Source organism: Anomaloglossus baeobatrachus, chromosome 5 (assembly GCF_048569485.1).
Source record: "Anomaloglossus baeobatrachus isolate aAnoBae1 chromosome 5, aAnoBae1.hap1, whole genome shotgun sequence".
Taxonomy (NCBI): Eukaryota; Metazoa; Chordata; class Amphibia; order Anura; family Aromobatidae; genus Anomaloglossus; species Anomaloglossus baeobatrachus.
The window spans coordinates 24473994-24500324 of NC_134357.1; the positions used below are offsets into that span (position 1 = coordinate 24473994).

General features: G+C 44.2%; 1 protein-coding gene across 2 annotated transcripts in view; it reads right to left on the reverse strand.

Annotated features, from left to right (window-relative positions):
* LOC142313229 (T-cell surface glycoprotein CD4-like) overlaps positions 1-25921 on the reverse strand; it is a 39342-nt gene extending 13421 nt beyond the window's left edge. For both annotated transcript variants that reach the window (XM_075352214.1, XM_075352213.1), the window contains exons 1-4: positions 25881-25921; positions 3461-3580; positions 2497-2658; positions 833-970 (exon numbers count right to left, since the gene is read on the reverse strand). In XM_075352214.1, the coding sequence (XP_075208329.1) occupies positions 833-970; positions 2497-2658; positions 3461-3512 (352 nt within the window). In that variant the 5' untranslated portion in view covers positions 3513-3580; positions 25881-25921. The remainder of the gene's footprint in view (positions 1-832; positions 971-2496; positions 2659-3460; positions 3581-25880) is intronic.
* Positions 25922-26331: the final 410 nt, after the last annotated feature.

The following is a 26331-nucleotide window of genomic DNA, read 5'->3' on the forward strand; positions in this document are numbered from 1 at the left end:
GACGGTAAGGGATGTACTGTATTTCTATCAAGGGGCCCACCGGAAGATTCTCCGGCTCTCCTGCTATCACGAGGTGACAAACAGTCCTGTGGTGTCCGACTATAGAAGGTCACAGTGTTTGGATGCATAAACTGTACCCTAACCTTCTATTATTCCTGCTTGTTGTATATGTTATCTTATGTATGTCCTCTGCTTGTAGTTTATCCCTTTCCCTTTAGGACCCTGCGGAGTTCCTCACCCTTTCAGCTGCTTTCATCAAGCACTTTCCTTGGTGTCCTTAAAAACCCTCATTCCACCTTACTCTGTGCTGGTGATAGGTCAAATACCCTTGACAAGTCTTCAGTGCAAGCAGTCGGCTTGTATTCATCTGGAGGAACGTTGTTGTTGCAGTTCCTCTCCCTGAGTCATCTGGAGATAAGTTATTAATTCAGTTCCCCCCTATTTGTTATCCCTGTGTCTTCTTTAGAGCTTAGTGGGGTTGACTAAGCGCTCATCCCATCCAATCCCTATTTAGGCCTATTTCAGGGTCAGCCAGGGTCGGGTATCTCGGCGCATAGGTGCGGAACCTATCTAGGATGGTGAGGGAAGCCAGAGTCCAGCGGTAGCTTTGGTTAGAGGTCCATCTCCCCTTTCCCAAAACATAAGGTTTCCTTTCCCTTTCTCCATTTGCTTGGTATTTCCCTCTACCTAGCAGGACACCTATGGGCCAGTCCGAGCCTGTTCCTCACTCACAGATGTCTTTACTTTTGGGTGGATTTCCACATCTCCTGTATAAATATTCTGCTGAGAACTCCCGTCCCAATAACTGATGTATTTTTCTACCATAACCCACCTTCAAAGACGAAGAGTTCCACCGTTCTGATCTCAGTATTTTGAATTTTACAAGTGTAAGTGCCTGAATCCTTGAGATTAACGTCCATCACCGTTAGGTCGTTGGTTTTGTCAGATAAGATGCTGTAACTTTTTGCATCTGAAATTAACAAGATTGTAAAGTGCAAAAAATGTGTAAATATTGTCCATATTCTGTACGTCAAGTTTGGAAAAAGTTTTATTCAACAGCTTCTAACTGATCATAGAATCATAGAATGGTAGATTTGGAACGGACCTCCGGATCATTTAGTCCAACCCCCTGCTCAAAGCAAGATTCGCTAAATCATCCCAGACAGATGTCCGTCCAACCTCTTCTCCTCCCCATTAGTTTCATCCCATTCCTTCTAGTCTTTCCTTGTGAATATGAGAATAAAACTGATCCCTCTACAGAGTGACAGCCTTTAAGATATTTGTAGACCGCTGTTAAGTCTCCTCTCAGTCTTCTCTTTTGCAAGATAAACAATCCTAAATCCTGTAACCATTCCTCATAGGACATGGTTTGCAGACCAGTCACCATTCTGGTCACTCTTCTGTGAACTTGCTCCAGTTTGTTGATGTCTTTTTTAAAATGTGGTGCCCAAAACTGGACACAATATTCCAGATGAGGTCTGACCAAAGAGGAGTAAAGGGGGATAATGACTTCACATGATCTAGACTCTATGCTTCTGTTAATACGGTACGGTGTTTGCCTTTTTTGCTGCTGCATCACCCTGTTGACTCATGTTCAGTCTGTGGTGATCTATTAGTATATACCTAAGTCTTTTTAACACATTCTGATGTCTTGGAACTATGATTGTTCTACATCACTCACTATAAAATACCAACTTTCTTTATTATCCACACAAAAATGTTCCAATATTCCCATTTTCACATAAATTAGGTGGTTGCTTCGGTGTTTCAAACACCCCACTTCTCAGCTTTGCTGTATAGACTGAGACAGGATGGGCAGAGTCATTTCATAATGATGAAAATTGGGCAAGATAATGACAACTCAACTTAAATGGCAATGCAAAATTTTTGCTATGTATTATACTTGAAATCAATTAATCACAAGTTGAAGTTCTTTGTGAAAAAAAATTGTTTAAAAGTAATTAACAATCTTTTCAAAATAAAAACATTACAATTCTAATCCTTCCTTGTTCTCATTCTATAAATAAATACAAAGAAAAAAGAAAAATAATACAATAAAGATATTTGAGATCACTGCATCCATAAAAATCAAAACATTTTAAATAAATTATTTATTCTTTGTGATAAACACTGTAAAAAAAAAGTAAAACTAATAATAATAATAATCTTTATTTCTATAGCGCCAAAATATTCCACAGCGCAACTAATAAAAAAAGCAAAATAAACAACTGTAATCATACTTGAAATAACGGAAATATTTACATTTTAGTGAAGAAATTCAGTTTTTTTTCTTCATTATACCCCACAACAAATAATCTTTTTTTTCTCACCGGCTACTTCACCACAAAAGTAAAAGAAGTGAATGTTTTTGGAATATGGGATATAAAACAAAAGTGAAAAAAGCAAAAAAAAAAACAACAAAAAAACAGAATATTGTCTGTATACACCTGGACATGCGTTTATATTTCTGTGCTGCGGTTTCTATATTACTTTTACCTTTTGCCGCTGAACCAAATGTTTTTCTGCTGCCTCTATATTTAATAACGGTCTTTCCCCCCTTTAACCACTCGACATCCCCTTCGGATGGTTTATTACATGGGAGAGACACTGTATTTCCAATCTCAGCCAGGATTTTATCACCGAGCGCTGACGAGAGACCTGAAACAAAATAGCAATAAGTTACTATTTCATTTTGCTATTGTCACGCTGTACAAAGGGCTGGTAAGACGTAGTACAGCGTATTCCCCACTAGGTGGCAGCAGAGTAGTGAAGGAGAGTTAAAGTAATACTGTAACAGAAAGGAGGCTGAAGTACAGCAGAGTAACTTCAGTAGGCAGTTCACAGGCGAACCACCAGGGGGCAATAGAGTAGTCAAGCAGTCAGGGTCTAGCTGGGACAGTCAAGTCAGTCCAGAGGGAGGATCAAGATCAGGTCAGAAAACAGAACCGAGGTCAGATGTCGGGAGATCAGGTATGCAGAGGGACCACAAAGGGTCCAGGAAACAGAAGACAAGAGGGTGAGGAGACACAAATCAGGGAAGGAGGATGAACCAGGATGGGTAAACAACTGACAAGAGTGGGAAGTCAGGGACTGGGACAGACGTCAAAACGGGGGAGGGTACAGGTCAGGGCATGGTAACAAGGAGTCAGATCAAACAGAAAATCTCACCAGAGCCAGTCATAGCCTGCAGAGCAAAACTATAACCAGCACTGAAATGCTGGTGCAGCGCCCAGATATAGTGTCTCCTGAAACCAGAACAAGGCTGATGGGAGTTAACCCCTGACATGACCAGACCGGGTCTGGGAAACTCTGGAGTGGGGAATACCGGTCCTGGATCATGACAGCTAATCTATTAGAAGCATCGGGCAAACCTGAGAATGGGGTACACAGGAGGCCCACCTTACTATCCAATGACAGGGAGTTATATACAACGTGACAACATCTACTTTACTTTACTTACACGTTTGGAAACATAGGAAGGTTAAGCAGAATCCATAGAATTTCTCCTTCATGGCAAAAAGCTGAAATGACTTTGCAAACTTTTCCTGTTGATCTATAATGTGTCCGGAGAAGTCCCAGTCTGTAGATAAGAGATTAGTAGATAAGATACTTGATATTAGCTCTTCATACTATCATCTGGCCTAGGCCAATGACTGTAAATGCTGCCCTTGTGTAAAACATATGAGTTTGGAAGGGAAGTCAAAGAGGCAGCCCAGGAGGTCACACAGATATCCCACCGCTGCCACCAATTGCCGCAAACGCATTGACCGCTGATTGACGGATAAGGTGACGGCTAGTTATTGGGGGAACTCACAGTGAGCGTATGGTACTGTATATACACCTCTGGTTTTATTGCATAGAATATATTTATATACAGTGCCTTGCGAAAGTATTCGGCCCCATTTTGGCTTTTAGAGAATGGTCAAAACAAGACACCAGGATTTATAAACTATAAACGGGTAAGAATAAAACCGTATGCTGTTTTACAGATATTAAGTCACTTTTTTGTGCTCATTTCTTACATTCTCCGCTCCTTTCTCTTGTGGTCTCCTCGCTTGTGCAGGAAATTTACACTTGCTGTGAAGCCCCTGTATATGGAGACATAGGACCCTGACTGCGGAAGGTGGGGGCAGAAGAAGCCACAAACCACATCAGCCCATGTATCTCCTTCTCCATCTTGTATAGAGGGAATTCATGGTGTACCTCTGCCTCGCTTCACGTGTGCATTTATATGTGTACGGCTAGGATGAAGAATGTATGTTCTCACGTAAACAAGTATTTCACTTCTTGGTTCCATTTAATTATCCTCCTAAATATGCTGATCCCCCTGGTGAGGGACCCCAGGGACCAGCGGTAGGTTTGGTCAGGGGTCACCATCTCCCCCTTCCCTAGACACAGGGTTTCCTTTCCCTTCGTTGCTCGCTTGGTACTTCCCTGTACCTAGCATGATAGGAGGGAGCAGAGGAGCTCACACTGAAGTATGGAATTTTGGAACAACTACAGTTCAAATCAGCTGCACTAAGTGCATAAGCAAGGAATATAAAACAGCACACTCAGCATTGAGATTGGGGCAAAAGGAAGCAAAATAAGGTAATGGAGTATATTACAAAGATCATAACCTTGCAAATCCTGATCAATAATTATATAAAACAATTTATATCCTGCTCACCAATCAGGGCTTCTGAATAAGTTTGTAAAAGTCTTCTTAACTGGTGAAAATAGATTTCAATTTCTTCCAGAGTTGGCTTACAGGTGACAACTGTGCCAACTAAAGACACGAGGAAGAATCGGATGATAGTCAAGGATGCCTTTGGCAAGATATCCCTCAACATCTGTTCCAGATCTCTGCAAAAAAAATGGAGCACCGTGCAGAACTGCACATTTTGGAGACAGAGGTTTATTGGGTGACCGAGGTCTTGTCTGAAGACCTAGGACAAGGACCCAAATTTGTCTTTACTTTGGGTCCCTTTATTCTCAGTGTACGTGGCTCGTCGGGTGTAGCAAGTGTGGCGCCCCTGACTTGGTCAGGCACCACTGAGTACTGCACCCATGCTGGGGACAGTACAATACAGGTAATCCAGAAGGCTGACAGGGGTGTGGAACACAGGCGCATAGTAATCAGCTCTCACACATGTACCCATGAGAGGACCCCTGGGGATCCCAGGAGGGGGAAAAGCCTTGACCTTCACTGGAATAGTGGAGGGGGCCAAAAGCCTCCATCTCCTCTCAAGGGGTGTGGTAAGAGAGTCTGGTTGCTAGGTGGCGTAGGCAAGAACAGGAGAGGAGGGGCAGTGAGTCAGTTAGAGCAGAACTCCATAGGGCTCAGTGAGGAGCAGACCTGTGGGGCTGTTGCTGTCTAACAGCGCCCACGCAGTGGCTACTGACGGGGGAGAACGGTCAACTAGGAGTGCTACCCGAAATCCATCTTCAGCTAAAGAGAGAGCACGGAGTGGGAAGTAAGGAGACTGCTAGAGAGTACCAGGCCCAAACGGGCGGCAGATCCCGAAGCGGAGATAGATCCAGCTTTCTTTTGCTAAACCTGCCGGTGTGGGGCTCTCAAAGCCCACGCCACAACACCACAAAAAGCCGCAGCCACGTAGCCACAGTTAGGGCCCATAGCTCACAGGAGGCAAGAAGCTGGAGTGATCTGGCCCAGGCGACAAGCACACGGCAAACGAAGGGGAGTGAGGCTTCAGCAACTTCCCTGGGTGACCCCCATAGGGACTAAAAGTCGGGGTCACCCCAAACCACCAAGGGCTAAGGAAGGCGAGTTGGTAGTCACCCTCATAAAGTCAGCCTGAAGGATACCTGGTTCCAACCTGGTTCATCTCAGCTACGCCCGGGCTACTCACCCTGCCATCAAATGTGAGTAAAGCCCTTGAAAGACAGTTCTGCCTGTGTGAGTCATTCTGCGACTTGTAGTACTACGCATCTACACTGGACCCTGGGGCATGCCTCACTCTCAGGAGGCTACTACATCTGACTGCACATATCATCAGCCCCAGGCACCCCTAACCTGCAGTGGCGGTCCCCACTGACCGCAATACTGAGAGTGGCGTCACGATCAAACAGAAGATTTCCTACCAGTGACGGAGATCCAGCCGAGTGGAGTCCCTGAAGGTAATGCACCGACACAGCGTTCGCGGGGCTTCACATCTGGCGTCACGAACAGGATAAGGACTAGACCTGTTCAGACAGGTGACCATGTGCCTGGGCGGTCCGCTTGAAAAATTGGAAGCGCCGCCATATTGCCACCATGAAAAGCGCGCTGAAAAACAACAGCAGCCCGCGCTGGAAGAAGTTACCGCCCACGAAGAGGTGTGGCTACCCAGAGATCCCCTGCAGAGTTCTGACCTTGCCAGCTATGAGAGTGGAAGCGTCCAGAGACGGCGGGAAGGAAAGAGAGCCACAAGCCTGCTGCTGGGAGAGGAGCTGCTGAAAGAGGCAGAGCAGAAACTGAACAGCTTGCTATCAGAGGCAACGGCGAGTCCACGGCTGGGAGATCGTGCAGAAGACGGCGCAGAAGAAATGGCGTCTGACCGCAGGAATCCAGAACCGGGCTCCGCTGCCTGGTGGTATCGGGAGCTGGCCCAGTTCTGCGACCGACTGGAGACCCGGGTTGTGGAGCAGATCCGGGAAGAACGAATGGAAATGCTGGAGATGACCGCGGCGGTTCGGGCCTATGAAAGGAGAGCCGCGCGCCGAGTGCCAGACAGGACGGCGATGACGCAGACCCCGATGCTGCCACCGGTGGGTGAGTCGAGTGATGCCCCGGCCAGCGCAAGTGCCCCGACCCCTGCTGCCACGCCCGCGGTCCCCGAAGAGGCGTCCGGTGCGGCGACGCTGAAGCAGGCCGCAGCCACGCCAGGTGCGGCCTTCCAAGCCCCAGCGGCCGCAGCGATGCCCTGCTCGGCCCACCAAGGCCCGGTCCCTGCAGCAACGCCCAGTCCGGCCCGTAAAGAACCGGCTGCCACCGCGACCCTCATCCGCGCCGCAGGCGTAACGCTGACCCAGGCCGCCGCCCTGCTAGGCCCGGCCCGCCGAGACCCCACCGCCGCAGCAACGCTCGTCCGCGCCGCAAGTGAGGTGCTGAACCAGGCCGCAGCCACGCCAGGCGCGGCCCGCCAAGCCCAGACTGCTGCAGCGACGTCCAGCCCAGCCTGCACAGAGCCCCCTGCAACAGCGACACTGATCCAGGCCGCCGCCATGCCAGGCCCGGCCCGCCAAGACCAGGCCGCCGCCATGCCAGGCGCGGCCCGCCAAGACCAGGCCGCCGCCATGCCAGGCGCGGCCCGCCAAGACCAGGCCGCCGCCATGCCAGGCGCGGCCCGCCAAGACCAGGCCGCCGCCATGCCAGGCGCGGCCCGCCAAGACCAGGCCGCCGCCATGCCAGGCGCGGCCCGCCAAGAAGAGATTACCTCATCATTTACCCCGGCCTGCAAGGCCAGAGCAGACACCGCTCCCCAGTCCAAAGAGGTCCCTGCTAGGAAGACCCTGATAGGAGAGGACCCCGAATACTGGAAGCTGAAGGCTGACCTAGAGGCCCAGTTCCCACAAGAGATGGTGGATCGGTATCTGCTCCCTCCGCATACCCCCAAGGAGATTCAGGCAACCCCTGCAGCCGCGCCAGAGAGTCCACCGCCCAGACCAGCTGAGGACCACTCATCTCCAGCGCTACCACAACCAGAGTGCAGCGAAGAACTAAAGGGGAGAGGAGGCCAGGAAGCTGAGGAGCTGACTCCGGAGCCACCGGCAGTGGAGCAATATTCAGAGCCGGAGATGTTACCCTATTCACGTTGGGATGAGGAGGACTTGACACCGTCTGCTGACGAAGATCAGCCCAGAAACCTCACCTGGGGCCCTGCAGGCATTGAAGTAACAGCCCGGCAAAACCCAGCCCGCAAGACAAGGCGTCGCAACAGAACAACGCTGTCCCCTGCACCACAGTCTCCAGAGCAGAGAGAAGTCACAGCCAGAGACCTACAAGAAAAACGGTCCCTCAGAAGAGCCAAAGCCCAGGTCAGAGGACCCCTTTGCAGAGGAGTAGTGGAGGATTTCAATTTGAGAAGTGGATATGGATTCATTGTAGCCCCTGGTATCAAAGAAGGGATATTTGTCAACAGAAGAGATGTGAACGCTCATCTGCCTAGAGGACACCCTGGCAGAAACTTAAAGATGGGAAATACAGTACAATTCACTATGCATGAAGGCGAAAGAGGATTGTATGCGCTTGATGTAGCACCATGTCCCAAAGAAGAAAGAAAAGACAGAGATAAAGAAACAGATGCAACAAAGGAAACAGATGAAGATCAAGAAAGAAAAGACAAGGAACCTACAGATGAAACTACCTCAGACGACGACAAAGAGCAAGAAAGCAGCAGGTGCCGCAGCCCAACAGGCCCAAGCCCTGGTGAAATGGAGGAGTAAAGTAAAGAAAGAAGTTACCAGTTAAAGTTTTAAAAAGTTTGTTTTGCAACGTTCTCAAGTTCAAGTAATGTGCCCACAAAAACTATTGTGAGAAAAACCATAAACCTTAAGGCTATGAACTGGCTATAGCCACAAACTCTCGCAGTGTAAATAGTTACACCAAAAGGGCACCACCGCCACCAGAGTCAGCCTGTTTAGGGGCTTGGCTCGTCTGCAACCAGGAGGAGCCCGTCCGTATATAGGGCCTTGGCTCACCTGCGACCAGAGAGCATGCCTGTTTATGGGGCCTGGCTCTCCACCACAAAGAGGGTACCTGGTCAGCACCAACTGTGGAGGCCGCCTCTGCATCCTGCCAGAAGTGGCTGAAGGCGCGGCTTCACCAGGCCAGGTATGCCCTGAAGACCACCAGCCCATGTAAGCCGCCTCTACATCCTGCCAGAAGTGGCTGAAGCCGCGGCCAACGTGAAAGGGGTTTGGGTGGGTTAACGGACTTGTGGGTGGAGGGTGGTGATGTATGGTACCTGGTGCTTTTAAAATGTTTTACATGTTTTAATGTTTTATGCATTTTTAAAAAATGTTGTCTTGCAGCCCGAGGACGTGCTGGTGATAACTAAGGGGGAATGTGGCGCCCCTGACTTGGTCAGGCACCACTGAGTACTGCACCCATGCTGGGGACAGTACAATACAGGTAATCCAGAAGGCTGACAGGGGTGTGGAACACAGGCGCATAGTAATCAGCTCTCACACATGTACCCATGAGAGGACCCCTGGGGATCCCAGGAGGGGGAAAAGCCTTGACCTTCACTGGAATAGTGGAGGGGGCCAAAAGCCTCCATCTCCTCTCAAGGGGTGTGGTAAGAGAGTCTGGTTGCTAGGTGGCGTAGGCAAGAACAGGAGAGGAGGGGCAGTGAGTCAGTTAGAGCAGAACTCCATAGGGCTCAGTGAGGAGCAGACCTGTGGGGCTGTTGCTGTCTAACAGCGCCCGCGCAGTGGCTACTGACGGGGGAGAACGGTCAACTAGGAGTGCTACCCGAAATCCATCTTCAGCTAAAGAGAGAGCACGGAGTGGGAAGTAAGGAGACTGCTAGAGAGTACCAGGCCCAAACGGGCGGCAGATCCCGAAGCGGAGATAGATCCAGCTTTCTTTTGCTAAACCTGCCGGTGTGGGGCTCTCAAAGCCCACGCCACAACACCACAAAAAGCCGCAGCCACGTAGCCACAGTTAGGGCCCATAGCTCACAGGAGGCAAGAAGCTGGAGTGATCTGGCCCAGGCGACAAGCACACGGCAAACGAAGGGGAGTGAGGCTTCAGCAACTTCCCTGGGTGACCCCCATAGGGACTAAAAGTCGGGGTCACCCCAAACCACCAAGGGCTAAGGAAGGCGAGTTGGTAGTCACCCTCATAAAGTCAGCCTGAAGGATACCTGGTTCCAACCTGGTTCATCTCAGCTACGCCCGGGCTACTCACCCTGCCATCAAATGTGAGTAAAGCCCTTGAAAGACAGTTCTGCCTGTGTGAGTCATTCTGCGACTTGTAGTACTACGCATCTACACTGGACCCTGGGGCATGCCTCACTCTCAGGAGGCTACTACATCTGACTGCACATATCATCAGCCCCAGGCACCCCTAACCTGCAGTGGCGGTCCCCACTGACCGCAATACTGAGAGTGGCGTCACGATCAAACAGAAGATTTCCTACCAGTGACGGAGATCCAGCCGAGTGGAGTCCCTGAAGGTAATGCACCGACACAGCGTTCGCGGGGCTTCACACAAGCATGACAAGGTGCATTAAGACCTCTGGGCATCTGATGCACAACAAAAAACACACGAAAAGGGGACACAAAAACAAAGGGATGCCCTGGAATTAGTGAGAGGGGTAGGTGGGCAACTCCCAATTTCACCTGCAACTGTACCTTCGCTCCTCACCAGTCCCTATACAGTCTCCGCAACTGCCGCTGAACAGGAACCTGGGACCCTCGGAAGACCCTATAGTAACCCTGACTAGTGAGGGGCAGGTGGGGTTCACTAGACCTCATCGCTGCACTAACAACACACCAGGGAAGTAAAGACAAACAGGGGTAAAATAACAACCAAAGGATATAGCCTGAGCACAGGAACTAGACTAGCAGAACCTTCCTCAAAAGTGGCCAGGACATAACTTTGTATCTTCAGCAGGGAATGGTGGGATACACCACTATTTAAAGCTGAAGGGCGTGACTACTTAGTAAGTGCAGCTGATCACTCAGCAAGGAACTGCTTTGGAAAAGCTGCAATAGCAAAACTGTCACTTAACCACTTCAGTGCCAACAGAAATGAAAAGAGCCAGATGAGAGGCTGCAGTCCAAAGACTCACTGGTCTTAACATGCAGGGAGACGATCGTGACAGTAGGTCTAGCCATTATGGCACGCTTTTCCCTTTCCTTGCTTGATTCATATACTATGATGTGAGCGGAGAAACTATATTTAGATGGAGCATCATCAATGAGGAGGAAATTAATGTGTTTTTTGCTCCTTATTTCTTAATTTATACCCGATTCTTTGTTGAGATCTTATTTTTGACTCGAGGGGTCTCGGTTGTGACGAAACCTGTGATTTTTGGAAGCGATGGGTAAATCAGAGCGAAGCTTTGGCAAACCTCAAACCTGCTAGAAGCCCACCACATCCCTCCAGAAGAAATCTTCTCATCCACCCACACGGGCGTGAAAGACAGCTCAATGCCAGTGTATTCCGCTATGTGTGTACCTGCTGTACACTGGCGCCAGTCACCCTACAGACATAAAACAGTCACTAGTAAAACCTCACACTTCATATTAATGGGACGAGTGGATGCTCAAAGGGAACCTGTCATCTGGTCTTCCTGTTCCTGTTTTTCAAAGTGTTTTTTTTTTTTAAATGTACATGGGACTGCAAGAAAGCGGCTAGAGATATATTATAAGGCGAAACAATAAGTTGGCTTTGATTTTCTGTTGTCAGAGCTCCGTGCCCAATCAGCACTAACGTTCCTCTCCCCAAAGTCAGAGCTCCGTGCCCAATCAGCACTGACTTCCCTCTCCCCAAAATCAGAGCTCCGTGCCCAATCAGCACTAACGTTCCTCTCCCCAAAGTCAGAGCTCCGTGCCCAATCAGCACTAACGTTCCTCTCCCCAAAGTCAGAGCTCCGTGCCCAATCAGCACTAACGTTCCTCTCCCCAAAGTCAGAGCTCCGTGCCCAATCAGCACTAACGTTCCTCTCCCCAAAGTCAGAGCTCCGTGCCCAATCAGCACTGACTTTCATGCCCCTAAAGTCAGAGCTCCGTGCCCAATCAGCACTGACTTCCCTTTCCCCAAAATCAGAGCTCCGTGCCCAATCAGCACTGACTTCCCTCTCCCCAAAATCAGAGCTCTGTGCCCAATCAGCACTGACTTCCCTCTCCCCAAAATCAGAGCTCCGTGCCCAATCAGCACTAACGTTCCTCTCCCCAAAATCAGAGCTCTGTGCCCAATCAGCACTGACTTCCCTCTCCCCAAAATCAGAGCTCCGTGCCCAATCAGCACTGACTTCCCTCTCCCCAAAGTCAGAGCTCCGTGCCCAATCAGCACTGACTTCCCTCTCCCCAAAGTCAGAGCTCCGTGCCCAATCAGCACTGACTTTCATCTCCCCAAATTCTGAGCTCCGTTCCCAATCAGCACTAACTTTCCTCTCCCCAAAGTCAGAGCTCCGTGCCCAATCAGCACTGACTTTCATCCCCCTAAAGTCAGAGCTCCGTGCCCAATCAGCACTGACTTCCCTCTCCCCAAAATCAGAGCTCTGTGCCCAATCAGCACTGACTTCCCTCTCCCCAAAATCAGAGCTCCGTGCCCAATCAGCACTGACTTCCCTCTCCCCAAAGTCAGAGCTCCGTGCCCAATCAGCACTGACTTCCCTCTCCCCAAAGTAATAGCTCCGTGCCCAATCAGCACTGACTTCCCTCTCCCCAAAGTCAGAGCTCCGTGCCCAATCAGCACTGACTTCCCTCTCCCCAAAATCAGAGCTCCGTGCCCAATCAGCTGAAGAGTCAGATCCCAAATTACTTGCAGCAGTATTTGCAGCCAAAGGTGGTCCTACAAAGTACAGACTCCGGGGCTGAATACAAATGCACATCACAATTTTCAGATTTATATTGTTAAAATATTTAGAAATCTATGTATAATTTCCTTTACACTTCACAAATACTATTTAGTGTTTGGTATCACATAAGATCCCAATAAAATACATTGGGATCACCCAATACCCATACACCCAGTTTGTGGGTGTAATGTGAAATAATATGGAGATGTTCACAGGGTATGAATACTTTTGCAAGGCCCTGTATTATTTCGGGTGTAGGCAGGAAGGCTCCACAAGGCACAATCTGGAGATGACATCCTCAGCTCGGTGTTTTTGATGCCAGGCTTTTGTGAGTTAGATCCTCGTAAGATAAGTCGTCATCATAAAGGATCCTTCCTTTAATCCTGCACCCAAAGAAGGCGCCTTATATCTTGGATAGAAGCCGCTTTCTCAGCAGGAAGGAGTGGGAGAGAAGTGGATGAGACAGATTCTCCAAACCTCCCCCTGATCCAGAAGACCCTTCAGAAAATAACACGTTTTTATATATCTCTTGTATATATTGTGGAGCGTCATTTCTTCATTCTTCTGCCGGAGAGAACGTAATCTTTGGATCATTAAAACTCACAAGGTGCCCGAAGTGACAGCGGCCATAATATTACCATATTGTTCCCCATCTCAGGAGGACACTCGTATAACCTTCCATATATCATTCTAACTTTTTTCCGATTTTACATTTAACGAGCGATTTCACTTTGTTTAAATATTCAAAATCGATGGCCTTGTCATTTATGTAAGGAAACGGGTCCCTGAAATATCATTATGTATTCTGAATGTCACCCCCATCATGCTCCAGCGGTAGAAGCTGTCCTCCGAAGCATTGCCAAACCTATTACAGATGACATTATACCCGCAGTAACTAATAAATATAGCCGTCAAGTATTAGACTGCCAAACTATGAAAATACCGCCCCTATGTGCAAGAATATAACTACTATAATACTGCTCCTATGTACACGAATATAACTACTATAATACTGCCCCTATGTACAAGAATATAACTACTATAATACTGCCCCTATGTACAAGAATATAACTACTATAATACTGCTCCTATGTACAAGAATATAACTACTATAATACTACTCCTATGTACAAGAATATAACTACTATAATACTGCCTCTATGTACAAGAATATAACTACTATAATACTGCCTCTATATACAAGAATATAACTACTATAATACTGCTCCTATGTACAAGAATATAACTACTATAATACTGCTCCTATGTACAAGAATATAACTACTATAATACTACTCCTATGTACAAGAATATAACTACTATAATACTGCCTCTATGTACAAGAATATAACTACTATAATACTGCCTCTATGTACAAGAATATAACTACTATAATACTGCCCCTATGTACAAGAATATAACTACTATAATACTGCTCCTATGTACAAGAATATAACTACTATAATACTGCCCCCTATGTACAAGAATATAACTACTATAATACTGCCTCCTATGTACAAGAATATAATTACTATAATACTGCCCCTATGTGCAAGAATATAACTACTATAATACTGCCCCTATGTACAAGAATATAACTACTATAATACTGCTCCTATGTACAAGAATATAACTACTATAATACTGCCCCCTATGTACAAGAATATAACTACTATAATACTGCCTCCTATGTACAAGAATATAATTACTATAATACTGCCCCTATGTGCAAGAATATAACTACTATAATACTGCCCCTATGTACAAGAATATAACTACTATAATACTGCCCCTATGTACAAGAATATAATTACTATAATACTGCTCCCTATGTACAAGAATATAACTACTATAATACTAACCTTATGTACAAAAATATAACTACTATAATACTGCCCCTATGTACAAGAATATAATTACTATAATACTGCTCCCTATGTAGAAGAATATAACTACTATAATACTGCCCCTATGTACAAGAATATAACTACTATAATACAGCCCCCTATATTCAAGAATATAACTGCTATAATACTGCTCCTATGTTCAAGAATATAACTACTATAATACAGCCCCCTATATTCAAGAATATAACTGCTATAATACTGCTCCTATGTTCAAGAATATAACTACTATAATACAGCCCCCTATATTCAAGAATATAACTGCTATAATACTGCTCCTATGTTCAAGAATATAACTACTATAATACTGCCCCTATGTACAAGAATATAACAACTATAATACTGCTCCCTATGTACAACAATATAACTGCTATAATACTGCTCCCTATGTACAAGAATATAACTACTATAATACTGCCCCTATGTACAAGAATATAACTGCTATAATACTGCCCCTATGTACAAGAATATAACTACTATAATACTGCCCCTATGTACAAGAATATAACTACTATAATACTGCTCCTATGTACAAGAATATAACTGCTATAATACTGCCCCTATGTACAAGAATATAACTACTATAATACTGCTCCTATGTACAAGAATATAACTACTATAATACTGCTCCTATGTACAAGAATATAACTACTATAATACTGCTCCTATGTACAAGAATATAACTACTATAATACTGCTCCATATGTACAAGAATAACAGAGAGTAGTAGAGAATGGGTTTCACAGCCGCGCGGCTGTGAAACCCATTCTCTACTACTCTCTGTTATCTGCCTCTTGGGGACCGCTGCCGGGACTTGGTGTTACATGCTGCTATAGGTGTTGTGACTGTCACAACCCGAATTGGTGAGTAGGATTATTCTTTGCTTCACCCTATATATATTGGGGTAAGACCCTATTGCGCTTTCTTTTTCCACAGTTTTCACTTATATGTACAAGAATATAACTACTATAATACTGCCCCCTTTGTACAAGAATATAACTACTATAATACTGTTCCTATGTACAAGAATATAACTACTATAATAGTACTCCATATGTACAAGAATATAACTACTATAATACTGCCCCTATGTACAAGAATATAACTATAATTAAGCATGCCTGGAGCACATTGATTGACAGATCACACTGCACAGTTCTGCTTAGAGACTGTGCTCACACTTTAGTGAGTAGTGCTGTGAGTGGTGACTATAATCGCTCCATACACAGTCTTTTGACTGAAAGCCGGTTGCTCCTGGGAGGAAATAAGATTGTTTTCTCCTGGTAGCCACACTTTCAGTACAGCAGCCAGGCAGCATTGTAACACTATTTACAGTACCTGCCCTTTAAGTGTGAATTCTTTGAATGATTAGTTGTGCGGAGGATTCACCATGATGTTGACATCACATTCATGAATGAATTGAGCTCCAGCATCTCTACATATATGATGTGTGGATCTGTGGGTTCAGCCATCACTGTCAGGCAGGGATTCTCCACATTCATCATTTTACTCTGTGAGTCACAGACTCCCACAGACCGTTGTCACTGGTGAGGTCTAATAATAGGGGAATCACTCATGGTAGGAACCTTTGTGAGAGTTTGTATTCTTATTGTTCTGCATTAGATCACAGGAAGGATTTGTACTGGGATAAGTCATGCAGGCACCGCTGTCCTCCTACCACTACTTTCCCGGAATTAGATGCAGTTTTCTAGGGGTATTCCCATCTTTTTATGGCACATGCATTAGATGGTACAATCCCAGCACTTTACCGGGCTCTTCTCGATTGCCCTGGTGTGGTGGCAATTGGGGTAATAAGGGGTTAATGGCAGCTCTCAGCTGCTACTAAGCCCTAGATTAGTAATGGGAGGCATCTATGAGACCCCCTTTACTAATCTGTAAGGGAAAAGAAATAAACACAAACACTGAAAGAATCCTTTATTTGAAATAAAATACAAAAAACACTCTTTTACCGATTTGTTAACCCCAAAAACACCCAGGTCTGACGTAATCCGCACGAGGTTCCATGAAAATTCTAGCTCTGCTACATCTGAAGGCACGGCGCATGGACATAGAACAAGGACTGCCAACTGAGAGCTTCAGACAGAGATTGAGCCGCAGGGATGAGCAATTTTTTTGCCAGGAGGTGTAGAATGGTTTGCAGGAATATAGTGTAAAATTTCAGCACCAAATCTGCATTTGTTGGCAAAAAAACAGCTGTTTTCTGCCAGGAGATGCAGGTGAGCTCACTGACTTTACTGAGGTCACCTGAGGTCAGGTTATCTGTGATCACAGGTAGAGGACCGTGGGAACCTCCAGCTGTGATTGCCAATAACCTGAGTGACGTCACCGCTGATTGCTGAGGCTCAGTCTCTGCCTGAGGCTCACAGCATGCAGTCAGGTTCTATGGCCGCTCGCTGTGCCTTCAGATGTAGCAGAGCGAGAATCGTCGTGTGACCTCATGTGGATGACGTTGGACCAGGGTCTTTTGGGGGTTAATAAAGGGGGAAAAGAGGGGGGTTTCTGTATTTGTTTTTTTGATGTTTGTGTTTATATTTTTTTCACTTACAGATTAGTAATGGGTCGGTCTCATAGACGCCTCTCATTACTAATCTAGAGCTTAGTGGCAGCTTAACCCCGATTACCACCGCACCAGGGCAATTGGATGAGCCGAGTACATTTCTGTGATTGTCACATGAAATGGGTGCGGCAATCCTGGATGGCTGCAGGCTACTATTTTTAGGCTGGTGGCCCAATAAGCATGTGTCTCCTCAGCCAGAGAATGCCAGCCCCCAGCGGCTTTATCATGACTGGGTATCAAAATTGGGGGAGACCGCACGCTGTTTTTTAAAATTATTAATTTAAATAATTTTAAAAAATGCCACATGTGGTTCCTCTTAGTTTGATACACAACCAAAATAAGCGCACGATTGTGGACTGCAGCCTGTAGATGTATGCTTTATCTGTGCTGGGTATCTGTTATGGTCCGATCTTCAATGACTACAATGAGCACAATCCACCAGAGTCGTAGGTAATAACATACCGACCGCAAGCCCTGAACTTAACACCACACTAGAAGTAGCCGGGCAGCATACCTGACAATCCTAGATGCCCCAAACTCAGCCGGAGGACTACAAAAAAACCTTCAGAGATAATTCACAAAAGCATAAGCAAATAACACAAGAAAAGTATGAAGCTAAACCATGAACTTAGCTTAGCTTGGTAGCGGGAAAGCCAGAGGGACAAGAGACAGACTCCTATAGTCTCTGGAATTTGAGACAACTGGCAGAGATAAACAGCCAGCACACACCTATAGCCAAAATCAAGGTTTGAGCTGCAAACCAGGTGTGTAGAACTGGGGAACAGAATCTAACCACTAACCTCAGTGACCACAGGAGGGAGTCCAAGAGCGGAACTCCACCAGACAGTATTCACAACAGGTATCATAATATAGGGGAACCCTACGCCAATTTATTTATGTACTACAATAGTGACCCACAGACAGCGTCTGTGATTGCAAACAGCCAGACATTGTCACAAATGCTGGGGGTACGTCTGACTGCAACCAATCACAGATGCCAATGTCGCAGGCGGGGAGAGCGCTGCGCTCACCACGCTCGGGTCCGGCGCTGCTGCTACTCGGTGGCTCGAGCAGTGGGCCAGATCCGGGGACTCGAGCAGCGCTCCTCGACCGTGAGTGAAAGGGGGTAGTGTGGTTTGGGGGATTTGGTCCGTGACGCCACCCACGGTTTGTGGTGAGGTTGGGGCACCACCGCTGCTGTTGACGGGGATCCCGGGAACGATGGCAGGGAGCAGCTGGGATGTTTCTCTCCCCTCTGTGCGTAGGGGGGTTGGTGGTCCCGGGGCCCGGTGAGGTGACGGGGAGGCAGGGTCGGGCAAGGTGCAGGGTTGCTTGGACTGCGCAGTGCGGTGCCGGACGGCACGGTTGTACTCACTCAGCCACAAATGGATGCAAAGTCTCTGGTAAAACAAACGGCTGGATGGACGGGTCCCGCAGCCGGCTGCTGTGGTTTCTCCCGGACGGTTGGTGGTGGCTGCCTTTCCCTGCACCTTTTGTGTATCTTCGGTCCCGATGGCTTCCCACCGGTAACCCGCTCCCCAGCGTATATATGGGCTGGAGGAGCCCTTTTGCCCGCAAGCTCTGGCCCTGGGAACTCTAGCTGTGGCGGTAGCTGTATTTCCCTTGTGCTGGTTGGACGGTTGCCTTCAATCGGGTCTTGGCTGTTTGTAAACCCCTGGGGTTCCGGTCACTAACAGATTTGACCTGTTTAACGGCGACTCCAAGCCTGGTCGGGGTCCGCAGGCCCTGCCGGTTTGTGCTGGCTTCAATTCGCTCCCCGGTTCGGTACCGGCGGGCCACCGCCCGTCCCCGGTCCTACGGTTCCGCGTTGATCTGCCTCTCCTGCAGACGGCCACCACAGTCTGCCAACCTTGCTCTCGGTGCCCGGGCCACGTACCCGGACACAGTCAGTTTGCTCCTCTACTACCACTTTACTCCTCACTCTTTCACTTCCCTAACTGTTCTCTACTGACTGACTTCCTTCTCCCGCATCCAGGACTGTGAACTCCTCAGTGGGTGGGGCCAACCGCCTGGCTCCACCCCACCTGGTGTGGACATCAGCCCCTGGAGGGAGGCAACAATGATTTGGTGTCTGGCTGATGTGCCTATCTGAGGGTGGGGGGTGAGTGTTGCAGTACCTGTGACGACCTGGCTAGTCCAGGGCGCCACACCAGGACTGCCGTTGGGCGGGGGAAGCAGTGAATATTGATAAGCAATAATGAGAGGCCCTGGAAGAAGAGTGAGCAGGTCGGAAGCAGTTACAGCTGCGCCAGGTCTTGGTAAGTATATAGAGCTCTTGCTTTATTTTTATGTTTTATTTTTTTTATTTCCCGAGTTGCCAAACCCAGATTATTAGCTCGAGTTAACCGGAGTATCCGCGTGGATACTTTTGAAACCACGCGCATCCAGTCATTTACAATCCGGATCCGTCCATCACTTATAAATTCCAATCTTAGTACAATAAGTATTTATTTAAAGGGATCTAAGGGTGGGGCTTACCCAAAAGGGCAGGGTATAGCTGTGCTTGGTGCCCATTGCAGCCAGAGCATTTCGGGATGAAGACAGATCAGTCTTAACCTGACCCCTATCCCCAAAAATAAAGTTTATGGAACAAGGGAAGAAGAGAGAGAGAAAATGTCTCCATGAAAAGAAATGGAAGAATAAAAGATAACTTTTTGGTTCTTGCAGATTGCGTAAGAGGGGATCACAATAAGAGCCCCCAACGCTGTACGTTGTTTTTTGTTAATTAGTTTTTGTGTTGTCGGAGGTCGGACCTCAAAAATATTAGACTGGCGTTTTTTTAAAAAAAGTTGGAGCCCTGTGTAAGTTTATTCTTCGCATCGGCAGGATGAGGTCAACCTTAGCTCTTTCCATTGGCCAAAGAGCAGATGCAGAATCAGGGGGAACGGTAGCTCTCGCCTCGCGACTAAGAAGGTCAACACAACGGAACTAAAAATGTTCTGAAGGGATGTCTTCAGCACCGACAAGCTCATGCTGATCTGGAGACCCCGAGAGCGTAAATGTCAAAAACCTGGTACAAATCACCAAAAGGTCAGATCAAGAGCGTAGAAAAACCCCCAACAAAAACAGAAAGGAGAAAGAACACATAACAGTGCAAGTAGAAGAACGTTAATGCCACAGACGATGTTTTTTGTGCTTTTATCACCAAAGAAAAAAATCAGTTTTACTTTTTAATTGACAACCTCTAAACTAAAAATAAGTGCACCCGTCGTTGTATAAGATAAAGAGCAAATAACATAGCATTCAGGGAGGGAAACATTGTCAGTGGAGCCTCACAGTTTTAGTTTGTAAGACCCTATAAAGGCGAGTGGATGAAATATTTTGGCCATTGTGTCCATCTTGGATAGCGCTTTTCTACACGTTCTGGAACAGATATTACTTTTCATTTTCTAAAGGTAAAATATATCTTTATACCATGTAGTCACTAGATAGAAAAAGCAACATTTGAGAGTCCTCGTTGGTTGATATCTTTTAATGGCTAACAGAAAAGATATTGATAAATAGCAGCTTTCGAGACTTCTTCGGTGACACTGATCCTGATGAAGAGATCTGAGAAGTCTCGAAAGCTGCTATTTATCACCATCTGTTTCGTAATAAAAAAGGTATCAACCACTGAGGACTCTCAAATTTAATTTTTGTTCTTATGTTGTTTGCTGATCACAGATCTTACAGATCGTGGGAGCGGGTAAGAAATGTTTGTTTCCATAGGTCCTATATATATATCATAGATATGGACACAGCTATAGCTAGACTTTTCTTAACCGGGAGCAAAGATTGAATTTACGGACTTCGTCTTGGTTTGAAACGCCCTGTCATAGGCAGAGAGGATTGTTGGCAGCTGCCTGGCATTGAGCACCCAGATCATGCTCCACCAGACTCTCCATATGTAGGTAGAGAAGATTGTTGGCAGCTGCCTGGCATTGAGCACCCAAGATCATTCTTCACCAGACTTTCCATATGTAGGTAGGGAGAGGATTGTTGGCAGCTGCCTGGCATTGAGCACCCAGGATCATACTCCACCAGACCCTCCATATGGACAAGACTCACTGACCTTATCATGACTTTAAACCACCAGAAGAAACACTGTGTATCTCCATACCTCTCTGTAAATATGGAGGCATAGAGGCATTTGTGACATGTCTTGATAAGAGGAAAGGGCTGGATGATTTCCTCAGCATTGTTGGTTATGAATGATTTAGTGACAAAATATATAATTGGTGGAGGAAGGTTGAACGAGATTGACATAGGTCTTTTTTCAACCCATGTACCCTTGAAGCATTACATCTGCGGGAGAATACCTACGTAATAGAGATAGTTTGGGACTGGGGGTCTTGGGCCCACTTGAGGACCAGCCTCCATCAATACAGAACATGTACTGTCCAAGGTCATAATGATAGAGGGAGCCATGGTTATGGTTCCACAAGACTTTGAAGCCTAGGAGGGCCCAAAAATCCTGCTTGGCCCCTACACTAAAAGGTCATGGTTCTTTTGGTGGTTTTGCATTGAAGCCACTATTTGCATCTTAATCTTACTTTTATCATTGTACGCACTAAGATCATTAGGTTACATGTGATCATCCAATAGGAAACAGAACCTGGTTGTGATTACTCCAAAGTCCAACTGGGGTTGTCTTCTGCTCGACCTCAGGGGCCTGTTATTTTGTCAGAGCCTTGAAGACTGGAGGATCCTCCAGTGGGCCAATCTGTCTGAGCTTTGGAGACTGGAGGATCCTTTGGTGGGTCAGTCTGTCTGAGCCTTGAAGACTGGAGGATCCTCTGGTGGGTCAGTCTGTCTGAGTCTTTGAGACTGGAGGATCCTTTGGTGAGTGTGTCTATCCGAGGCTTGGAGACTGGAGGATTCTCCGGTGGGTCTGTCTATCCAAGCCTAGGAGACTGAAGGATCCTTGGGTACGTCAGTCTGTCCGAGTCTTGGAAACTGGAGAATCCTCCGGTGGGTCAGTCTGTCTGAGCCTTGGAGAATGGAGGATCCTCCAGTGGGTCAATCTGTCCGAACCTTGGAGAATGGAGGATCCTCCTGAGGGTCAGTCTGTCCAAGCCTTGGAGACTGGAGGATCCTCCGGTGGGTCAGTCTGTCCAAGCCTTGGAGACTGAAGGATCCTCCGGTGGGTCAGTGTGTCCGTGCACGTGCTTATATAGAAGCTCATGACTGCGGTAGGCTTCCACCAAAGCCATCCCCAAGTTTTACATTTTAAATTTTGCAAACTTCGCCTATATCCAGATCCCCTTAAGGTTCCCTTTAATTATATTAAGAAATCAAAACGCAGATGAAAAATGTTAATTGTGACTGTGTATATATATCTGCTACGGTAATATTGTACTGTATTATTGTACTGAACATCAGTGTTTTTATTTTAAATTATTTATTACTCATTTTTATGTGTATTTTTATTTGAAAAAAAAACCTGCAAAAATTACCTATTATATTTAGAAAAAAAAAAACATTTAAAGGGAATAAATATCAGTAGACTACTGTCGTATAATACATGTATTACATATAGCGCACTTTATGAGGTCCACTAAAATTAGCGCGTCTATTTCATTTCCTTGCTTAAGGGTTAATGGTCCAGGGTAAATAACTGAGGCATCAGGACCCCCATCAATTGCCAGAATGGAGATCATTTTATTGGTGCCACGGAGTTTAGTCAGTTGCGTGGCGCACTATATTATGCTGCGTTTTCAATTTTACATAGGACTGCAGGTAAACTTATTGGCATTTCATATCCTTAAAAAAAATAACAATTTTAACTCTGCTTTATCCTTACTTTATATTAGGATCGTCATTTACACATCACGTTTGAGGTGTCACAAAAAAAAAAAATAATACAAAAAAACCGGGACGACTTTTTGAGACCAAGCTCAGGTCACGTGGCCATTCTTGGGGTTTATGTATTTAGGGACAAAAAAAAATGTTATTTCTAGAAAATTAGTTTGTAATTATGTTACTCTAAATTGCCGTAAAAATGTATTTTTTTAATGTATTTATTATTTATATATTTATTTATTATTATTTATTTATTTTGCAACTTTTTTTGCTCCAACATCCTGGTTATATAACAAAATAGTGAAAGAAGGGGAAGAATTACAACAAATTGGCCATTTGGGGGTCCATGCAACCCCACCACCCCTCCCCCAGAGGTGTATCTATAATCTACTGTGTCCCAATACAAAATCAAGAGCAGGCCCCCCCTTTATCTGCCATGTGTAATGCATTGTCTTTATGGATCCCCTTCGACACCAGGGACAGGTTATGTCGGTTACCTCTGCATTCAAAGTAGCTGTAACACTAAAACCCCCCTCCCCATATATATAGTGTAGGCGTGGGCGCCCCTGGCCTACTTTAATTATATATAGCAAAAAAAATTAAAAAAAAAAAACATTCTCCGAAAACTATGTTTAGGTTTATTGTCCTAGATCCCATAGACCTCGATAATGGCTTTTCTAATTTCTCAAAAAAATTAAAAAAAATTAGCTGAATTTTTTTCCCAATTTCAAAGTGACTTTTTGGTCACTTTCAGGGGTAAATGCTCGTTTGAACTTTCCAAACAACTTAATACTCAAACTGCAATTACACATCACATATCACATCTACTGAAGCTCGTTTTCTGTCTGGATTTCCTTAAAATAGAAAAACATCTCTGAACCGAGGTACAAAAGTACAAAACAGCTTCGTAACAGCAAATGTATAGAGAAATCATGAAAAATAATAAGAATAAAAATAAATAATTAGTATTTTACTAGCACCACAACTACTACTACCCATATCAATTAAAATTAGTCTAAATGAGACTTAAAGTTTCCATTAATTTGCCTCCAAATGACACATAGTGACGGGGGAATCTATCCTCTCCATACTTACATCCATCCACTATATATATATATATATATATATATATATATATATATATATATATATACTGTTACAAAAGTAGAAAAGAAGAACTTACTTACAAAAAAAAATCTAATGAAATAGAAAAGGACAAACACATTAATAAAAGAAACAATACAATATAATATCTATCCATCTATCTATCTCTCTCTCTCTCTCTCTCTCTCTCTATATATATATATATATGTAGATATATATATATATGTATATATATATATATATATATATATGAAATCTACTAATCTACTGGGGCCCAATATATGTTAGAAAAGTAGAAATAAAAAGGTATAAACAAAAGTGATCATATAGAAAAAGACAAAAACTATATATATATATATATGTATAGTTAGACTGTGTGTGTGTATATATATATATTTATATATTTATATAGCAATCATTACGTGCATATGTGTATGTATATACAATATATGTATGTATATGTACATATACCGTATATATAATATTTTGTCTTTCAGTTTTTATTTTTGATATCGTTAGTTTATTTTAAAAATAAATAAAAATATATATAAAGCTTTAAATGTTCTAAAAGTAGAAATATATATATATATACACACACATTATTATTATTTTATGTTTTTTAATTATTTTGTTCTTTTCTGTATCATTAGTTTATATTTTATTTTTAAATACATTTTATTCTTTTTTTTCTTTTCTACCTTTATAAAATATAAAGCTTTTATGTATATATATATATATATATATATATTTTTTTTTAATTTATTTTTAAAATAAACTAACGATATCAAAAACAAAAACTGAAAAAAACACAAAATATTATATATGCGGTATATGTACATATACATACATATACTGTATATACATACACATATGCACGTAATGATTGCTATATAAATATATATATAATAAATAAATATATATATACACACACACAGTCTAACTAACTATATATATATATATATATATATATATATATATATAATCTCTATCTATCTATCTATATGTATATAGATCAGATTTTGGACCGTGAAGAATGCGGAAAACAACCGCCGAAACGCGTAATCCTGTCTGCATTAATTTCCTGCATTAATTTGCTGTTCTGAATCGCTTGGACCACTGCATTTTTATGGATTCATGAATAAAGTCAAGAAATTTTTAACAGCGCCCTGGATTGCTCACGTCATTGCTGGATATAGCCTTGCTGTTGTTCACATTGATATGGATGGACTCCCAATCCTGATCCGGGTATAACGGAGTTAACCAGGTCAGCTGAGGTTTAAGGTGACTCACTAGAGAGAGCTGGTCTGCACTGGTTGTTTCATATAATATATATATATATATATATATATATATATATATATATATATATATATATATATATATATATATAATTATATATATATATATATATAAAATTTATATATATACTGTATATATAAAAGCCTTAGATTTTATAAAAGTAGAAAACAAGATATATATATATATATATATATATAATAAATATTATCATTTTTTTCATTATTTATGTGTTTATATTATAGTTATATTATTATTTATTCTTATACATGAAAATTAAGTATTTTAGCCTTATTTTAATCTATTTTACTACTGGTGATTTTTTTCACTATTCTTCTCTACTATTGTTAGTGAAATAACACTTTCTGCTTCTGATCTATACCCTCGGTGGTTTTAGTCGGTGCCGATTGTTTTTTTTGACTAGTACAACTAAATCCTACGTGAGATCAGGACTATAAAAATAAATAAAATCCATTTAGTAAGAAATTAAGAAATGTGCAAGACGGGTGGGATTACATTTACTCCCATTTGGTCCGTTCTATCAACTGTAAAATATTTTTTTTTTAATTTGGTTTCTGTTTCTTTTTTGCTTTTTTTTATTTTCATTTGAAGAATTGTATGTAACAAAAAGTTTAGAAGACTAAAAAAAAGTTTGTAAAAGTAAAGTGTTTTGCTTCTTACCTGCAGGATGTGGGGCGCAGATGTGTCGCTCCTGGTGGTATCTTCTCCTTTGGGTGAAGATCTCGTTTCTCCTCCCATTGTGTACAGGAAGCCGCTGATCTGGGGCCATCAAATCACGTATGAAATCATCAAGAGCATGAAGTCAGCGCCGAGCGAGGGAAGGGAAATATCTACACGCACGTACATTACCTCTGCCTGACTGTAACCCAGAGAGAAATAAGGTCATGGGCCAAAAATACCTCCAAAACCGGGGCCTATGCTGCGGAGACGGCGGTAGTCACCGACCAGATTCCCGAAATCATGATCCATACTGGAACCACCATCTTCCGAGAAGCAAATACTTTATTAGCAAGTTGTAAGCATTTGTTGTTTGTGGTTTTTTTTTATACATTTATGGATTTTGTTAGATTTTTATGTTTTTGGGGATTTTGTTTGTGTTTTTTGTGTTATT